This window comes from Molothrus aeneus, chromosome 3, assembly GCF_037042795.1.
Source record: "Molothrus aeneus isolate 106 chromosome 3, BPBGC_Maene_1.0, whole genome shotgun sequence".
NCBI classification, from domain to species: Eukaryota; Metazoa; Chordata; class Aves; order Passeriformes; family Icteridae; genus Molothrus; species Molothrus aeneus.
In genome coordinates this window covers 14,211,215-14,224,724 of record NC_089648.1, presented here as the reverse complement: position 1 = coordinate 14,224,724, position 13,510 = coordinate 14,211,215, and the positions used below count along the sequence as shown (strand labels likewise).

Below are 13,510 nucleotides of genomic sequence, written 5' to 3'. Positions count from 1 at the left end.
CTCTGGTAATCAGAACCCCCATATGTCCTCCGTGGATGACTAAATGTCATTTTGCTCTGTGCTGCTTGTACAGCAGAAGTCTGCCAGTACAAGAAAATATGATCTCAGATGTTAACTTAGATTTTTACAGAAACCTTTTGTCACACTGTCCTCCAGAAAGAGGACAACTGAACTTTGTAATCTGGTTTCTGATAAAGGAAAGCACCGACTTTCCTTTGAAGCTCTAAAAGATGGAAGATCATTCTGTTCTCAGTAAAAATCCCACATCTTCTCATCTGACAGTTTTGGCACCATCACATACTGCAAATGAGAAAATATTCATCACAACAAAGAACCATCTGCTGCTCTGAAGTACACAGAGTTGCAATAGGTCATACAGATAGATATACATCATGCACAAACACAGCAACAGCAGCACAATAGTATCAGGACTCACCACACCAGCTTCTGGATTTCTCTTCCTCCCATTACTAAAGGTGGAGGCTAAGGTTGAAGAGCAGCTTTCATCATACAGAGCTGTCCGCCCATCATTTATGGCAGAATTGATGGAGATTGTCCACATGCTCGATGCATAACCATCACAGTTACAGTCATCATAGCTGCCTCCATCTCCAGAGGCCCAGACATAGATGCTGCCTTTTCCACCCCGGCCCTGTGAGAGGAGAAAATCAACCCTCTGGAGTTAAACAGCAAATAGGAGATAGCAGTAACTTTAAACTTCTGAAGTGCTCAGGCTTGAACAACAGGCCCAAGTGAAAGTTGACTAGATGAATCCTGAAAATCATAAAATAGATACTGTCTATGGCTAGCCATTTAACAAAAGAATCTTGCATACAGACTCACCAAGCTGCTTTAACATGAAACCGACTGCTTTAAAAACTTTCACATGAGCTTATGTAACTATCTGCAAGATATGTTAATAAATGTATCATTTAAAGAAACCTTCCCAACTGACACCACCAGATGTTTATTTGCAAGAAACCCTATTCCCACCATGGCTTGCGCTCTGGCCAAGCCCTGGTCCCTGTTGGTTGGGAAGTGTGTTATAAAAGCTGGAACACTCCATTCGCAGTGACTCTGGAGACCTCACTTAGGAGGGAACGCACTTCTAGGACCTCCCAGTTCCCTGGAAAGTTCTCCAAATAGCCGCTGCAACAGACCCAGTGGCTGTGGGTTCTGGAGGATGGTATTTAGGCAATTTGTGATATATCTTTCTCAATCACTATTCTCTCTCCCTCATACAGTACTTATTAGGTGCATTATCTTGCTTGTTTTGTTTGTTGCTGAAGCCAAGTGCATAGTAAGCTTATTGTTTTATTAAATGTATTATTTTGCCTCTGTGTTGCCTCAGTATTAGTAGTAAAATAAGACCATTCTTTATTGGTATCCATGTCCTTTAAATCGTCCCCATCAATTGGGAAAACAACTGCACATCTAATTCTAAAGCTGAGCATCTATAAAGGAGAAATATGGTACAAATAAAACATATCTGAAACCTCAGCCGTGATACACAGACCTATGCAGGTTATTAAATCCAGATAAATGGCAGCCAAAGCCAGTTCTGCAATCTTGTGTACACAAAGCACTTCCATTTATCATCTGGTTTGCTTCATACCCTGAAGGCTCCTGTGGCACATGCCAAGACATTTTACATATTCATTAGCATTTATGTCATGGTCTAAGTGCCATGAGGAAAAGTGTTTTAAAAGGGATATAGGTCATCTCACAGGCTGGGTTTGTAAGATCCAGTTAGGTTCAGACAATGGCTAAAAAGCTTTACCAGCACTATTTTCTCTCAATACATTTCTTTTTCCAAAGGTATTATTGGCTCAGTTGTTTCTCTGACAAACCAGATTCTACTTTTAAGGAGAAAATAAAGCTACAAGGCCTTACAAAAAATCTACAGAAAAACAGTCTCGTAATTATTCTGAGACGGACAGAACTGACTGAAGCTGAAGGGCTACTATAAAGGCTTGCCATTAATTAAACTAAATAAATCCATACCCTCTCCCCAGCTTCCAGATAGGCAAGTAGTGGGGAAGGATCAACTCAGCTCCTTTTAATTCCATAATCAGAAAGAGGTAGGAGCTGTCTGAAAGAGAGTCAGATGTGAGAACTTCAACTCCCAGGAAAAGATCTGTGGTATGGAACTCAAAGCTCAGATCTCCAACTGATTCCAGCACAGCCACCGTTTCTCTCTATGTTTAGTTCAAGTAATCCAACATTTACTTCCAAGAGCACCAGAAGTCTGCAAGGCTAGAATTTAACACACTGTTTAGATGCACTGAGCAAAACACTAAAAAATTTCTTCTGGTCTTCTCACTGCCCAGCATGAAATGGAAGTTAATGAATATAAAAACGTAGTAACCTGCAGTAGCATTTTAATAGGGAACCTTTTCAGTCAGGATTTTAAATCAAATCTGAGCTCCCAGCAGTAGCTTCTATTTTTCATTGCACCCCACTGAACAGAGCAACCTCATTATTTCAAGCACGTTAGTGAGTTGCATTATAATCCACTGAATTGCACAGCAGGATTGCTGACACTGGGATATGTAACATCTCAGGACACAGATTTTCATAATAAAGATAATGACTATGAAAAAGCTCTCTGAAATCCATCTAAGAACTTCCACAAAGGCCTATCAGTTGCATTTTAAGGGAGGAGGATACTGTTGCAAAAATATGTACTTTTAAGAACAAAATCATGCTAGCAATTTATTTTAAAAATAAAATTCAGTAGAACAACACCAGTTCTGCCTTTTTTCTCTTGGACTTTTTCCATATCCCACTTTTTGCTCTGACTGCCATTAGTTTATGGGCCCAAACCTTGTCCTTGGACTGCCTTCAGAGGCTACATACCAATCTTGCCACCACCATGCCCACCAACACCACCACACCACTTTGCAACCCTCTACCTGCTTTGGACAGCCTCAGTCCCAAAAAACCAGGTGGCTGTCCAACACAGAAAGCAGATGGCAGGAATAGGATGCTTGTCATGTATGGACCCGTTCTTAAACAATCTCCTTTCTTGTCATTTGAAAGGGAAACACTTCAATTTCATGTGAGAAATTCACTAAAGTGCTAACATGAATTTAACCTCTGCAGTGTCCAGCACAGAGAAAAAACTTAGCCCTGCTCAGCAGGACTGTTTTGTGCTGCCAAGCATTTTACCCCATGAATGGGATTTGTAGCAGAATGGCAGAAAATGCATGTAACATATTGTTGGTGTGAAGCAAGGGGAAGTCACAGAGGAACTGAAACTCTGGGATGGGTTTTATGCATGCAATTACTGTAACTTTGAGAATGGCTTCACGATATTGCTTTCACAGGAGTCATATCCATAAGTGGTCTTAGTGTTAAAACCTACAACTCATCTCTTAATACTCTAATTTCAATTGCCTTTCCTTCCTAGCCAGGACTGGAAAGACAAGCAAACACTGCTGGAATAAACTGACAGCAGTTCAACCGCATTATCTGTAATGATGCTTAGGATTTGTTGTTCACATGTCCCACAGTCAGATTCCACAGAGAGACTGCCTGCACAAGCAAACTGGTCGCTGTTCTCAGGGATTGTGTAGTTTACCAGGTAGAAATATACAGCTTCAGGAGAAGTAAATTTTCAGTTCTCTGGATAGTAGTAGTAATAAAACTGATCTAGTCCTCATCTAGTGGGTCGCATCCTTGGTCGTGGCATGGCAGGGGTTCAAGAATTAGATGGCTTTTAAGGTCCATTCCTACTCAAAGCACTCTATGATTCTGTGTTAAGCCAGAAAAATAAAATCCAGTTGTATTAACTAAACATCATATTTAAAGTGAACTGAAAGCTCTTATTTGCATCTCAACCTTATGTGAACCTAAAAAATATTACTAGTGTGAGTCAAGCTGCTGTCCATGTGGACCAAAAACGGGACTGAAGAAGGCAATAGTAACATACACTGTAACCACTAGAGGGAGCCTGAAGGAAGATTCAGGAAGAACACAACACCAGGAAGGTTTTAAGATACATTTTAAAGAGTATCTTTCCTCCACAATCTTGTAGAAACCTGTTCATTTCCTCCAAAAGTGATGCATGGCCTGGCACTCACCCTTCTGAGCCATCTGAAGATATATCTCACTCAGAGCTGAAAATGGATCATGGTGCATTTAATACCAGCCCAAGAGAGGCCCAGTTCTCAATTCAAGTTGAACCAGAATTAAATGTTTGGCAAGGCTATATGTTTAGTAATTCACAGACAGTTCCTGTGAAGCTCTCTTTAAGAAAAGAGCAGGTTTTCTATTTCCGGTGTCTTTAGTGGGAAGCTGCACCATGAGGAAACATTCCCTGAGAAATATTCTTACCCCTTTTTCTCATCTTCCATAAATGCATAATCCCAGAGAAATATCTTTTGTGAGCTACCTTGCAAAAGCAAGCTGGCAGAAGACTTCAGCCTTTCTCACTTTATGTAACTTCAGGCATTACTTAAACTATGTTTTTCCCCCCTTGTTGTTTTCTTCATTCATTATGGCCTCTGGGCTAGTACCTGAGCCAGTGTTTCCTGAAGCTTTGATTGTTTGATTGTTGCATAGCCACCTATTGTTGCAGCCTGAATAGCTGCTAGTAAAGTCCAGGGTAAGGAAGCAAAAAGGGCCTTTGCATAATATCAACAGATGTTTAATTCAGCTGGCCAGTGAGATGTTTAGAGTCCCAAAGCACACACATGTGGAGGGTCCAGAGGTTCCCCTCTCTCAAGGAGCCCCTGGGGTGACCCCGGTCTCCAGGGCGGTACTAAGGAGCCAGTGGGGTCTTATGGGCTTTCGAGGGAAGCTTCTTGTGTTTCCCCAAGCCAGGGGATGCCCCCCAGGGTCTCCACAACTCCCCATTTTGAAATTATTAAGAAAGCTTTTCTGAAGGGTCAACTGAGTCAACACAAAATGACAAAAACAAATAAAAGCACTCATAAGACAGTTTTCAAAATGCAAAAAATTCTGACTCCCCAATGTCCAAACAGATTTTCTTAGAGCTGGCAGGAGGGATGCAGGGTTTGCTTAGTATGGTTTATCAGGAAACTGAGTCAGGAGAAGGTTTCTTCAGCAGGGATTGGTTCTCTGTCACCTGTGGCGGTGTTGTTGGCTCTGACAGACCCTGTACAAGGTAGGTAGGTGGTGTGCCTGTTGGAAACTCTAAATAGAAATCATTAACTTTTAAGAAAAAGATGGTTACTTTAGGGAAACTTTCCTTTCTTTCCCTCCCAATCACACTCCCTCTGGTATTATGAAGGAACTCTGGGGAAAAGGATTAGTGGAGGGAGACCATAGGTGAGGGGAAAGGGAGGTAGGAATTTATGGGAACATAAAAAAAGAGTAACAGGACAATGGAAAGGAAAAGGGGAAAGTGGGAGGGGGGTACGGATGCCACAGGAATTTTTTGGGTTCTATTTCCTTGGTAGGTGTGTGGAGGACTTCTATGATGTGGATAATATTTCGCAGGTTTGCAGTCTGGTGCATGTTTACTACCTTGCACTGGAACTCTACCAGGTCCTGTCACATCGGCTGCTTGGGGGCCATTTCTTCCTTGTATTATATTAAATTCCACAATTTCTCCATCTCCTAGACTGTGGAGGTATTTCCTGGCGTTATTTTTTTTATAGCAGTCTTATGAACAAACACATCTTTGTTATCATTCCGGGTTATGAAACCGTATCTGTTTTTGACATTGAACCATTTCACTGTCCCCAAAATGTTCATGGCAAGGACTTTTTTACCTTTTTCAGTGGGTTTGTGTTTGTGTTGGTGGTGCTGGATGCGTTGCTGCTGCGCTGCCATGCAAAGTTCATCGCACTCCCAGCGCTGGTGGCCACGCTGAGATTCAGCCTTTTCTCCTTCTCGGGTGTCTCTCTCGGTTGGTGCCTGCGGGTGCTGCTGGCATGGGGGCAGCGGTTTCACAGCCAGGACTGCGGCTCTAAGCCATCCCCCGGTGGGGCTGTCTGCCTGCCCGACGACAGCAGCACCCTGGGCTCGCCGGTCGTGCCCGCCCACCCTTGGCCCCCATGCAGCGGGCTGCCACGGGGCGGGCTGGACAGTGAGTATCAGCCATGTGGAGCAGCAGTGGGGAGGCCGCAGGTTTTCTGCGGGGGCAGCTGTTCAGTGCGAGGGGGGATGGCTCTCACCACCTGCTCCAGCTGCTCCGTCTCGCAGTGCTATAGCAACCAAGGTGAACATGTCTGTGGGAGGAAGTGTAAGTACCAGAGGGCGGAAGGGGGACCCCGCAGCTCCAACCATGGGGTATCTGCCATCTTGAGCACATCAATGTGACTATGCGGCTGCGGCCATGCGGTGAGAGCCAACTTGGGCAGCAGGAGTAAAGACGGGAGAATCTGGAGGAGTCTGTCTGTGTGACAGGGGAGGAGGTGCAGGGGCACAAAGAGGGGAACACAGAGGAGGGGTTTTTCAGCTGTTTTTTGAATGGTCCTCAAGATTCAGAATGGATTTCATCATCATATTAAATAAAGAACGGAATTCTGTCTTAGTTTTTAACTTTTCCCAAATTACTTCCAAAAATTTATTGGTTCGGACTGAGTTCCGCAAAATATAAGGAAAGTGCTTAAATAACCAGTGTACAAAACACTTCAACTCCCCCTCTGAAAAACAAAAGTTTTCTTGAATAAAAGAATTTTTAAGGTGGAAGTTGATAAATGGGTGTGATTCATGCTAACTAAACTGTAATTACATCAATATTTTGGGAAAATAATTGGGAAAAGTATATGTGATTAGTGTTATGAAGCAGATAGGTTTTTTCGTAGATGATACATGTGAGAAACAGGATGCAGGAAATTGGGATGAACAAAAGTTAGGGAGACTCCCAAGCCAGAACTGGCATCAAGATGAAGTTACGACAACTCCCAGAGCAGGACCGACCTTGAGAAGCTGGGACAATAAAGAGAATAAAGTTGGGAAATTCCAGACAGGGAGTCTAAAATAGTGGTCTTATCTATAAAATTATAAGGCTTAATTGGAACATGGTGCTTACTTACATAACACAAAGCTTAATGCGCACGCACCACCTGCCAGGTTATTCAGAGGACAGCAAGAAAGACTGTCGGCCTTCCCCCAAGAAGACTACCAAAGAGCCAAAAGTGGGAGGGGGGTACCTTCCTCCCTTAGCAACAACAGGAGCATGCGCTGCACAGTACAGTGACATAGATTTTGAGAATCTAAAATAGGAGGAGATTTATGGGAAAACATTGATGAATATGCATTAGCATACAGTATATAAGTTGTGTTTGGATCCTTTTGCCTTTTGTATGTGAGGCAGGGTGGGATGGTGGGATGCCCTCCCCATACCCCGATCAATCGATTTTTGCTTATGCTTTATCTGAACCACTGCCAAATTTCTTTTTGTAACTACTGGATTATATTTGATTGTATTATAAAATGGCTGCTCAATTAAAAACTGCTGCTAAATTTTAAGTCTGTGAATTAATAAATTAGAGATATGGGACCTCATTTATAACAAGGTAAACTTCTTGTTCTGCATGGGTGAGTGCTGTTTCCATCTTAACCCAGTCTCTTCCCAACACTGGAGAGTAAAAGGAGGAAGGAACCAAAATTTCAAACTCACCACACTGGGGTAAAAAAAACCCCCAATTCTCAGGGTGGTCTAGTGCAGATGTATTCTAGGAGAAGAGGTCTCTGTTCAGTGCGCCATTTGTGCAGCCTGAATAGCTGCTAGTAAAGTCCAGGGTAAGGAAGCAAAAAGGGCCTTTACATAATATCCACAGATGTTTAATTCAGCCATGTGGTGAGATGTTTAATAGAGTCCCAAAGCACACACATGTAGAGGGTTTTTATTTGTTTTTGTCATTTTGTGTTGATTCAGTTGACCCTTCAGAAAAGCTTTCTTAATAATTTCAAAATGGGGAGTTGTGGAGACCCTGGGGGGCATCCCCTGGCTTGGGGAAACACAAGAAGCTTCCCTCGAAAGCCCATAAGACCCCACTGGCTCCTTCCCCAGCTCCTCCTACGTCTGTTCCTGTGTCCCTGAGCCACTCTCTCCTTATCCCCTGATTGGCCCTTATCTTAGTACCGCCCTCAAGACCAGGGTCACCCCGGGGGCTCCTTGAGAGAGGGGAACCTGGACCCTCCACATGTGTGTGCTTTGGAACTCTAAACATCTCACTGGCCAGCTGAATTAAACATCTGTTGATATTATGCAAAGGCCCTTTTTGCTTCCTTACCCTGGACTTTACTAGCAGCTATTCAGGCTGCAACGACCTACTGCAGAGGTTGCTATGCAGTACAAGTCAGCTGGAGGCAGCGAGTCCTTGGCATCCCTGAACTGCTGCCCATTTTTTGTATTGCCAGGGTTTTCTGGAGCCTGCCTGCATGTTCCTGCATCCCTAACATCTCTCACTCCCCTGGCTCCTCCAGCTGCCAGGATGATTTGCCTAGAGCAATCTGGTAGCCTGTGACTTCTTGGATCACTTTGCTCCTTTCCTATACTGATGACTTGGGCACTGTTAAAAACCTAAAGCAAAATCTAGGCAGAAACACATTTCTGACAGCCAGCCAAGCAACCTTGATTAAACCTCAGAGATACCTCAGAGAAAACATAGCAGGAAACATACTTGGATTGCCAAAGTTTGCCACCACACAGGTTCAAGCGCACAGCTACCCTGTTTGAGCTGAATGCCTTTGCACTTCTCCTACATCCAGTTCCTTCCGAAAGCCTGGAGATGCTGAACTGTAACCCTGGAAAAGCCCAGCACAGCCACAAGCCATACAGTTCAGCTCAGAAGAAACAGCAACAGGGTTATCCTCTCAAATTCACCACTGATGAAGGCCCTGTCTGTCCCTTCCCTGCTGGCCTAACCTTCTGGTATTCAACAGTGGAAGAGGAAAGGCTGTTTTAGCAGGAGCAAGAACTCAGTTCAATACTTGGCTACTGTGCAGAGGATAACTATCACTTGGAACCACACTTCCAACATACTTCTCTTTTTTGTGTCCCTTTCACATTTTGCTGCCTTTAATAACTGTCTGTCCAGTTTGTCCTAGCAGATTTCTGAAAGTATTTGGGTCAGGTAATAACCACCAAACTCCAAGACTGCTGCATACAAGGCCCAAACAAATCTAAGACATATAATTCATAAACTCTAATAAAAGGCTTTCTGTAACTTATTTTAGAATTGGTCACAGAAGAGTACTGAACTCATATATGCCAACCCACAATTAATTGCTTAATTGTTAATACCTCCTTTGGCTAAAAATAATGCTTGAGCCATTTTTTTACATCGAAATTGCTGTTGAAATTGGATGGGTTTCTCTTAGCCAAGAGAAATATATGTAAAATTATATTTTTGGTGAAGAGAGGCAGCATTAGGTTTCAGTGAGGGTTCAGTCTTGCAGGGAAACGAGAAGGAAACTTGGAAATTGCTAAGGCAAAACCTTTTAATTAGCCATTTCTTTTTTGCAGGATGCTGGGCTGTGTACCACAAGTGATAATACAACAATTCAACAGGCCTAATTCTAGTATTGATAATATTTGCAAAAAAATCAATCTCATTCTCTTCTCATTGTTTCTGAACTAGAGTATCACTCAGAAAGACTCAACACACCCAATTTACTCTTTAGCAGTGACAGTGCTGGTTTCCCAGCATTCCCAAGTGGTGTGATGAACTCTGGCCTCATAGGTTCATCTGTGCTCCTGGAAGCACCGTGCAAAGGTTCCCAGCTTGCAGTATCAGCCTTGCTGGGAAGCTAAACCATGTTATCTGCTGAGCTGTGGCACAGAGATTAGGCAAAAAAAAACACTCCTGGAGGGCAGAGTGAGACAACAAAATCAGCATTTTCAGGCTCCATTAGTATCTTGCCTCCTTAGAAAAGATCCCTGTCAGATGACCAGGGTTCAGAATTGCAAACAGATACAACATGTGTGGGGTTTTAATAAGGTTTGATTTTATCTTAGATGAAAAAGGCATAGAATTATAATGCATATTTCAGACACAATGGCAATACGATAGTAAAAGGCCCAAGTTATAAAGTAGCTTGGTGGGCTTCCTCAAAAAGTGAGTAATCAGATGGTTGTCATATAATAAATTTTCCTGTCCTCACTTAGCTGTTGAACAATAAAATTATGTTAGAGGCATCTAACTGTATATACTTCATTAACATGATATTTTCAAAGAACAATAACACAATTTCTGTGCACTTGGAGAGAGGTAAATGAAAAATATTTCCTTTTGTTTTTTTACACTGTCAATTCTTCCTTCATTGGTGAGCCCAGTTACAAAGCCATGATGTGACTATGAATTCTTAATACTGCTCCCCAGGTAATTTGTACTTGGGCATTGTTTTCTTAGGTACAACTACATTAGGGAAGCACTAATGTTTTCACCAGCACAAGCACAAATGGCTCATGTCTTATATATTCTGGCTGAGAAGGTGAAATCTCAAGGAATTATTTCAGTCCATGAGCAACCACTCACAACCTCCTAATATAAAAGCCTACATCATAAAAATGGAATAGATAAGAGACCAATTCATTTGATTACTTCTTTTTGTTGCCTTAAATTCCAGTAACTGAAGCTGGAAAGAACTAGACTCATGAAATGGCAAATAAGAAATGTTTACTGGACACTACACTACAACCAGGTTAATACCATAAAATGTAAGTGGAATTAGTCCTTAACCTAAGTTGCCTTTTCCTGTTTAAGATGACAGGTGATGAAATTCTGGATGCAAGATACTAGAGAACAGAAAGTCTCTATTTAAGAGAGATGTGTTGTCACAGGATTTCCATCATCTCTACCTCCCTCTCCAAGCCTTCTAACCCCCAAAGTGGGTAAGCACAGCTCAGACAAGGGATAAGTAACTCACACAGCATTGCTTTGTCCAGTCATACTATGCATACAATGAATGCAAGGCCCCCTCATTAGACAAGTACAGTAAACATACAACTTTCAGTCTAATCTTTAAAAACTAAAAGTTTTAAAAAGTCCTTTCAGGTTACATCCCGAATAAGTATTTTCTAGCAGCTGAAAGTTGCATCAGGTAAGAGTGTTCACCCGTGTCAAGCCAGTGCTGGTAATTGCCAAATACTTGTGGACCTCTGTGTGTATGAAACGCCTTTCAATCCCTATTCCCAAGTTCTTGCTAATTCAACTGTGAGGTCATATATCCTTGCAGTGCAACCACCACTGCTCAGTGACCCAGCCATGCTGCTGACCACTGTCCTTGAACTAAATCCTTGAGATATCACAGTGAAGCCAGATCACATTAAAAAATATCTTAGCAACAAAAAGCAGCTTGAGTACCTTTCCCAATAACTTCTGATTACATGGGTTATGCTGACACCCAGTTCATGCACATACTATCCCTTTTGTGCTTAGCCTTAGATATAATTAGTAAGAGAGCCCATAAAGGAGTTGCCAGTTTGATGACAGATTCTGTTGTCCTTAATTCAGTGCTGCCTCTATTCATGCTATTTACCTTCCAAGCAAACAGCCCACCAAAATGAAGGTATGATTAAGGCAAAGGCAAGAATGAGTTTAACACATGCCAAGAATGGATAATGGAAGAGGAAAGGTAGGAAAATAGAATCAGAGAATAGTTTGGGTTGGAAGGGACCTTTTAAAGGCCATCTAGTCCAACTCCACTCTGCAATGAGCTGGGACATCTTCAGCTAGAAGAATATATATCAGAAATGTTGGCCTTAGTCCAGCTGGTTATAGCTGGGTGGCTTCAAGACATAAAAATAGACATATAAACATGAAGTTTCACAGTTTCTGCAGTTTTTATCATATTGTCATTATCAGGTGACTAGTTACCCCCAAATCTCAGTAGCTCTGGAAGGAGAAATTCTGAAGGACATGAAAGTGGAATGGAGATTGTGGGAAGGATGAAACACTTGGCAGTGTCATCTTTGAACAGGGCTCTCAAGTGTGGTGGCAGCAAGGCAAAGATTACCTGTGTTTGTCAACTCAATTAAATGCACATTCTACGTAAGAATTCTGTATCACTCCTACTTACTGATTTTTATTTTATTGCATTAGAAGCAAGGATATTAATCTTGCTCCATGCAAGAGCTCTTACATTGCCTTCAAGGACATTTGCAAGTATTGCTTTTAGTTTAAGAATACATTTTTATTCTCAGCATGTTGCTTCCTCCCCGCCAATATTTCGGCTTCATCATTAAGTCATGAGCCATAACTGGTGAGAATCAGCTCTAGGCTGATAAAAAGAATTCCTACATTTTTTTGTCTCTCAGTTTACAAAAGATACTTTTTAATAAGATAGGAGGGTTACACTGAGAAATAATAATAAACTAGATTTACATTTTTAGTCAATAGAGAATGTGATGCATATATTATAGACCTAAACTAGGTAAAAGGGTATTATATCAAAGGCTTGTTAGTCTTCCTTTACATGCAGCCAGCTCTGTAGTGGGTTTTTCAGAGTATCATGGAGAATACCCAGCATCCACTGACAGCTTGAAATACCTCTAGAAAATCTGGCTCCTCAAAAAAACCAAATCGGAACAAACTATACCCAAAAAAACTGTTCCCTTGGGAAATGTAATGAGCAAAAGAAGGGTAGATAAAGCTAAGATCATAACACAAAGGGAGTTATTTGGGGCAGAACTGTCCCATCTTCTGTGCACATACTGCCAGGAGATAGCTGGGATACTGCCACTACAAGGTTAAGTGTAATTGCCCCAAGACAGCAATTTTTTTTTTTTTTTTGTAGAATCCAGTATAATTCCTCCTAATTCTCCAATGGCCGAGAGAACTGGATTACTACTGCAGGCTCTCCTGTTAATTTTGTCTCCTGATAAAAGAGACATATGTCTCCTGATAAAAGCAATCCTTGCCAAAGCACAGATCACTGTCACTGCGCTCTCTCTTTCCTGAGCCTTCAATCTGAGTGATCTCAGGGCCCCTTTTTATCTTATTACTGCAAATTATTTCTTGAAGAGAATCACAAACACTCCTGAAGGCAAGGTATTTAAAAGGTAATATGCCCAACACTCTGCGTATGGGACTCCAACCAAGCAATAAAACAGAAAAGAAAAATCCCTACTCTGATATTTAACATTGAAAGAGAAGGTTAATTCCAGTGTAACTGCACAAATTAAAGCATAGGGCAATAGGACAGCAAGTTAATTCAAAGGTATTTTTTATACCAAATTACAAAAATCCCCATGATTATGATTTAAAATATGCCTCACTTGAAGGGTAAAATAACTCTAGTTCAGTTTTCAATCTTCCACCTTTTTTGCTACTTTTACACAAGTTCTCCATTGGATGAGGACAGCACAGAAATTTTTTTTTTTGCTACTTTTACACAAGTTCTCCATTGGATAAGGACAGCACAGAAATTACATGGAAACTTTTCTGTGTTCAAAGTTTGTATCTGCTACAACCAACATAAGTGGAAGAGAGATCAAGCAACAATAACACATCAAGGTGCTGCTAGAACTGTCACACATCTAAGAAAGATTCTCCTCAAGACCAAAGTGTTTAAGGGGATCTTTATG

The 13,510-nt window shown here is 41.7% G+C and overlaps 1 protein-coding gene across 2 annotated transcripts in view; it reads right to left on the bottom strand.

Annotated features, from left to right (window-relative positions):
* The window catches only part of PCSK2 (proprotein convertase subtilisin/kexin type 2), a 103,234-nt gene that overhangs the window by 8,494 nt on the left and 81,230 nt on the right, over positions 1–13,510 (bottom strand). For both annotated transcript variants that reach the window (XM_066546321.1, XM_066546322.1), the window contains one exon: positions 437–652. In XM_066546321.1, the coding sequence (XP_066402418.1) occupies positions 437–652 (216 nt within the window). The remainder of the gene's footprint in view (positions 1–436; positions 653–13,510) is intronic.